This window comes from Lactuca serriola, chromosome 1 (assembly GCF_051521515.1).
Source record: "Lactuca serriola cultivar US96UC23 chromosome 1, Lser_US96UC23_V15, whole genome shotgun sequence".
NCBI lineage: Eukaryota > Viridiplantae > Streptophyta > Magnoliopsida > Asterales > Asteraceae > Lactuca > Lactuca serriola.
This window is the reverse complement of record NC_136408.1, coordinates 91,800,445-91,807,232: the sequence shown is the minus strand read 5'-3', so window position 1 is coordinate 91,807,232 and position 6,788 is coordinate 91,800,445. Positions and strand designations below refer to the sequence as shown.

Below are 6,788 nucleotides of genomic sequence, written 5' to 3'. Positions count from 1 at the left end.
AAGACCTAATCTCTCATCTCCAAAGTGTAGTAGATCGCACAATCAATCCTTGCCTCCTGATACTAGAGATCCAAGGCGAATTCAAAATCCTGGAAGTCCTTCTGCTAATTGGCTCTCCACCGAAGCTGGGACCAAACCTTGGTCCTTCCCCTTGCGTGCTCATTCGCATTCCACACAACAGCTATCCTCACAGTCTAATCGTAACAATTAATTCTCCTTCCCATGATTCTTAGATTCTCCTAGACTTTCCCTGATTCGAGTATGGATCCAGTGCTTTAAGTAGTACAGGCCCAATACTACCTTCCACACTTATCCATACTTTCCTCCAGGATCATCCCGAATCCTCTAAGTCACCTACTCCCATGATGTACTAAATGTTTGCTAAGCAACAATAAAATATCCACCGAAGCACCTCCTAGGCCCCCTTAGGTTTCCAACCTCACTGAACCGCCCCACTAACTCACTAGAGCATATTCTAGGCTTTCCTAGGTTCCCAACCTCGCCCTGCCATCAGCTGCTGAAAAACTCCCCATGATGTCGGCCATCTACCTCCTGGATATTTTCATATCCACTTAGTAGTTCACTCCCATCACTAAAGAGTTCCACAAAGCACCAAGCAAGCAACATTCGTGTAGTAGCACCCCGATCCAAAGAAATATCATCGAACATTCAACCCACATATCACAACTCATGCTGTCCATATCCATCCATCCTTACTGTCGGCTACCTTATGCATGCAAATTGTACACAAAACAGGATCTAATAGACCGTCGTATAATAGACTCTACCATAGGACCACAACCAGACGAGGAACAGGAAATAAGGCCAAATCAATTACTCTAAGGCTATAAGATCCTAGCCGTATACAATTTTAAAAGCATACACATAGCAGTTACTAATACCAATAAGCATTCTCATTCTAGCATGACATCAAATATTCCCAAGGCTACAAGCACCACATATCAGGCCAACCTATTGTTGACTACTCAACACTAGCATGTAAGTCTATCAGCTCATACAAAATATACATACATCTCCCCTAACCCTAACTAGCATGAGATTCACATATTCATAAACCAAGTCATAACAGACAACATATGTGGGTATTCTGGGAAACTTACTTGTGCTCGGCTGATTGCATGCACCATACCCTTTCTTATCTTAGAAATTCTTTACTTAAAACATTTTCCTTTTGAAAACTCAACAAATCCTCAGTTTGAGTTCAGACACACCCGAAAGTATGTCTAAATCCCTCAGACCAAGGCTCTGATACCAACTTGTAACGACCCAAAAATTAAGCATAAAAATTTCATTTTTCAATATTGTCAAAATATATATGTCTTTAAATCCAAACATTCCAAAAACATGATTAATTAAAAACATTCATCAAAGTTCGTCCCAAAATCATATATTGCGGAAGCACATGTGTGTACACTTTGATCAAGCTGAGCCCTTCCTTTCCAAACAATGATACCTGAAACCATAAACAAAACTGTAAGCATGAAGCTTAGTGAGTTCCCTAAAGCATACCCACACAATCCACATAATTACTTAATATGTATCAGCTATAACAACACATAATCCATATCAATCACATAATCCATACATATGAACATATAAGGATGTCGTGGGCTCCCCCCCCCCCCCCCAAGGGTCTTATACCTTCATTCCCCGGGTTCCCCATGGTCTTTACCTAGGATTGCCATGGGCTCCCCATATGGTCTTATATCCACTGCCACAGACTCCCCCCGGGGTCTTCCATGCAAGTATCACAAAGACAACTAGCATATCACACGTCACATAAACAACTAGTATACCACATCCCACATAAACAACTAATATACTACATATCACATAAACAATGCATATAAACATATAAGGATGTTGTGGGCTCCTCAGGGTCCTACTCCAGGATGTCATGGGCTCTCCCACATGGTCTTACAATTATGTGTCATGAGCTCCCCCCATGGTCTTTACCTAGGAATGTCATGGGCTTCCCCACATGGTCTTATTTCCAACTGCCACGAGCTCCCCCTAGGGTCATCCATGCAATAACCACATAATCAACTAGCATATCATATATCACAGAAGTATCTATTATACTACCTAAGACATACATAAATATATATGGATGTTGTGGGCTCCCCTAGCGTGTTATAGCACCGTGTCATGGACTACACCACATGGTCTTTACCCGGGAATGCCATGGGCTCCCCCACATGGTGTTATTTCCAACTGCCACGGGCTCACCCGGGGTCTTCCATGCTTAGTGTGTTCCCCCAAAGTACCAACACACTACATCTCAAACGAAGCATGTAAATATGAGCCTTCAACAAGACTGGGTTGCCTTGCATCTAGACTGCACTACAGGCCTTCGGCCTAACTGGAACGCCTCGTAGGGCCTACAGTATATCTGGACCGCCCCAGGTGTCTTGGCCTTCTACATAAAGCATAACTCCCTCAACCTAACCAAAATATGTCGACATATGTAACAAACAAACATAACACATAACCAACAAATACAAATAACCATACAGATCTATGACTGAATGACATATTAGCATAACACTATCCTATGACTAGGATAAAATAATCTAGTGGGCTGACATTGATGACTTGACCCACGACTACACTAAGGAAAACTCACATCTCAGTCTGAAAAGATATCTAACAGAACACAGCTCCAAATGACAATTCAACTGGTCACCTAAACACTAAATAATGGCCGATCTCAAATACCACTCAAATTATCTAAAATACCCTTAGGTCAAACATGGTCAAAGGTTAAAGTTCAAAGTAAAAAAACTAGCTGAGTCAACCCTATCGAGTGTGTTTGACGTACTCATCTGTATGTTGGGTGTACTCTGCTTGGCCCAGGACGGTGTACGCACAACGTACTAATTTGGTACGTGTAGCGTACGTACACAGTCAGCCCCATCTATTATTAAAAGCTTAATACATCAAGTCCCTTTGTCCAAAATCAGGTCCATGCTCTAAATGTCGTCTTTAACCATATAGTGTCCAACTTTATGGTCTTACATGCCCAATAAGTGCTTAGCACTAAAAACCTTTAGTACTTAACCTATTAATACCTTGTAACTCATGCATGGAAGGTAAGAAATGATCAAGAACATGTTTTTATGCTTCTAGACACCTCAAAACTTCTGAAATAGCAACTTAAATGGACTGGAGTAGCCCATAGTGAAAATATCAAACTAATGGACCAAAATGACACAAACTTCATGGCTAACTTAGATCTATGCATAGTTTCATCAAGTTCAAAGCTTTTTACCACCAAGTGATGCCAAATTGTGATGGGATTTTGGATTCAAAAAGTGCTACTTCTCCAAGATGATCTTCTCTTCTTCCTCTCCCCTTCAAGGTAACCAAAACACACTCACACACACACAAAGCTTGAGAGTGCTCAAAAGTGGATTAGGGTTTGTTTTGGGACGTAGGTAAGCTGGTGGCTAATGAAAGAAGGTCGGTTGCGGACTTAATGATGTTCAAATAGGATCCAAACCCTAAAAATTAATGTTTGGGGATCATGCATGGATGCCCTGCATACGCTTGGTATGCCCACCGTACATGACCTCAGCCCAAATATTTCCAAAATGCCATTGTAGACCATCTTGCAACATTTCTCATACACAAGGGCTAAATACAATAAATCTTCATACTTAGGGCTTAATTTGGAAATACTTCATCGTCAGGATGTTATAGAAGTACAAATTTAAGACTTAGCTTCTGATTGAGTGAATTCCATGGGAAATAGTGACCTCGAAGCCTCAATCGCGATTATTAATTGGTTCCAATGCCTAAATCCGAATCAGTTAATCACTATTAGCGAGAACCAAAGTGTCGTTGCCTTTTCCCAAAATATTTATGATTCTCGCTGCCACTTACGTCGTTTCCTTTCTCGCATGTTAACCTATTTGGGCAAAAAAGTGATCATAACCTTTTATAAAATTGGGGAAAAAGTTGGGCCTAATATTTGGGTAGGCCCTAGTCACAAGCACATTCTAAACATCCCTTGGACCGGCCACACTTATAGCTTATATTTTGTTGTTTCTTAACTTCTTTGCATTTGATCTCTTTTTTTCATTAGCTTTTATCTTTATAAAATTATTTCTCCATTTTCATTAGCTTTTATCTTTATAAAATTATTTCTCCATCCAAAAAGAATGATAACACTTGGCTAGTAAATATAATGAAATAATAAAAAAAAGAGTATTAAGTCTATCCCTTGTCAACACTTAGACCTTATAATTACTTTTAATACTTGATTCCTCATGCAGTTTTATTATTTCACAATAAATTTTCTACAAGTTCAAAATTTGTTGATCCTGTTTCTGCCTATAGAAAAACACTTTTAGATCTTTTTTTTTTTGCTATATATTTCTACAACTCTATCACTTAAACGTGTTTCTACTTATAAAAAATATTTTGTTTTGTTTGTCCTAGGAAAAAATTATAAAAGTTTTTCATGTGATTTATTATACAGTACATAATTAAAAAAAAATTAGATCTTTTAGTCGGTACTATCAGAAATGTGTAGGTAAACCAGACATAGGAAACCTTTTGCGAGCATTTTCCGAGGGACAATTTTCGGACAAATATATGTTGAATATATGTTGTTCGAAGTACCAACTGACTTCACACACAACTCATTTTCATATAATTATGAGTAATTATGAGGCATTTGTGACTAAAAACTAAGCATGACACTAATTGGTGACAATGTTTCCGAAACATTTCCGACAAAATGAGCTCACAGATGCAGATTAAAAAAATTGAGGGGAGCATTACAAAGTTATCTCATAAAATCGGCGAAACCACAAACCCAGTGTTGTTTTAAACCTTATGTATCTACTAAAAACATTGTAATATGTATTAAAAACTTAAATATGTTGATTATACTAAATATCAAGATATAAAAACAATATCTTTTGCTATAGAAAAACAAAATCATTTTGGGTAAACTCTTTAGTCATCTTCTTTAATTTACTAATATATTTTATTACTTTCATTTATTTACTCTTTCAATTATATATGCCTACCGACTGCCAGATATGCAAGTGAGTAATGTTGGTGTACATCGTGTCTCGAGAAAAAACAAAATGCATTTATTGATAATTGAAGATAATAAAGTCCACACGGCCGCATATATATGGTCGGCATTCACAGTGATACATTGTTCGCCATATATTTAAAACCGAATTCCGTCGTTTTTATGAAGTTAAATGAAATGTTTACAGTTAATTGGTGAAGATTATACATCAAAGGTGTACATTAAGGTTCCATTAATATCAAATCCAACTTCCAACTAACCTATCCATTCACACACACACACACATTTGTATAGACAGAAGAAGAATCTTTAATTATAAATACCCTAACCAGTGACAACGTTTGTTGCACCAAACACATTTTGAATAACATAACTAGCAAACATATAAGTTTCCTACAGCTTTAGTGCTCGTATACTTGAAAAATGGCAAGGATGGCAATGATGGTCTTTTGTGTAGTAGTGACTTGCATGGTGGTGGCTGCACCCTATGCAGAGGCTATTACATGTGGTCAGGTGGTAAGCAACTTAGCTCCATGCCTTGGCTACCTAAAAAATGGTGGTGCTGTGCCATCGGGATGTTGCAGTGGGGTTACCGCACTCAATAACGCTGCACAATCAACCCCTGATCGTCAGACTGCTTGTGGCTGTTTAAAGAGTGCTTACTCAGCTAATTCCGGCATCAATGCTGGTAACGCTGCTGCCCTCCCCGGCATGTGTGGTGTCAACATCCCTTACAAGATCAGTCCTAGCACTGATTGCTCCAAGTATGTTAAAATATCTGTTTATTTTCTTCAATTTCCAGTTGATAGACTCATCGATCTACTGGCTTAAATCTTTCACGAATAAAGTTTAATTGTATTGATGTGGTTTTTGCAGGGTGCAGTGAGTCCGTGATGTTTATGGATGTTTGGAAGATTAGAAGCATATATATCTAAATTACAATAATTATGGAGAACACTATTAATTGTGTTTGAGAAAGACATGTATGACTGTAGATGTCTCTATGATTTGTAGTGCATTTTCAAGTAAAATAGTGTTCCTGTTATCTTTGTAATGCCATCACCTTTTTTATATACCTCCCTCGGTCTCTCCTTTTATATTCCTGTCATTTTGACAGCACCTGCCAATTAAAGGCATGTAGATTCACAGTCTCATTTATATTTAAAAGTTATTTAGAGGATGCTAAAGGTTATCTCACATCATTGAAAATCAATTTGCAAAAAAGAAAATTCACCATATCTTGATGTATAAGGTCATCCGTTATACCCACTACTAACCACTATAGTAGTGAGTGTCACCTCATCACCACATTCAATCACTAAACCTATGGGATACCCACCACTATATATTCTTCCTATTTTTTTATTTTTAAATTATATATATATATATATATATATATATATATATATATATATATATATATATATATATATATATATATATATATAGTAATTAAAATGTAGAGAGAGGTAGAGAGACATGGAGGGGGAAAAAGTTTATTGGGTATTGTTGTTCGTTCTCCCACTACATAATACCATGAATTTTTCCACCACTAGCCACCATTAAGGGTATGGGGGTGGTGTTCACATTTTTTGTTGATGGCCACATAGACCACGAACATGTTCGTTATGAGCATGAGAAGGCCTAATAGATTGTCGTGAATGGCTATCATGGCACCTTCAAACATTCTCAATTTAAAAAACAAATGTGATAAAAA

The 6,788-nt window shown here is 37.6% G+C and overlaps 1 protein-coding gene across 1 annotated transcript; it reads left to right on the top strand.

Moving 5' to 3' along the window:
* Positions 1-5,408: 5,408 nt before the first annotated feature.
* LOC145095123 (non-specific lipid-transfer protein-like) lies at positions 5,409-6,168 on the top strand. The gene is made up of 2 exons (XM_079033060.1): positions 5,409-5,835; positions 5,948-6,168. Exons 1-2 carry the CDS (start codon positions 5,495-5,497, stop codon positions 5,955-5,957), a joined length of 351 nt encoding a protein of 116 aa, XP_078889186.1. The 5' UTR covers positions 5,409-5,494; the 3' UTR covers positions 5,958-6,168.
* The last annotated feature ends 620 nt before the right edge of the window (positions 6,169-6,788 follow it).

Excerpts from the sequence above, each read along its gene's own strand:
- LOC145095123 (XM_079033060.1), top strand. The coding sequence starts at position 5,495 with ATGGCAAGGATGGCAATGATGGTCTTTTGTGTAGTAGTGACTTGCATG.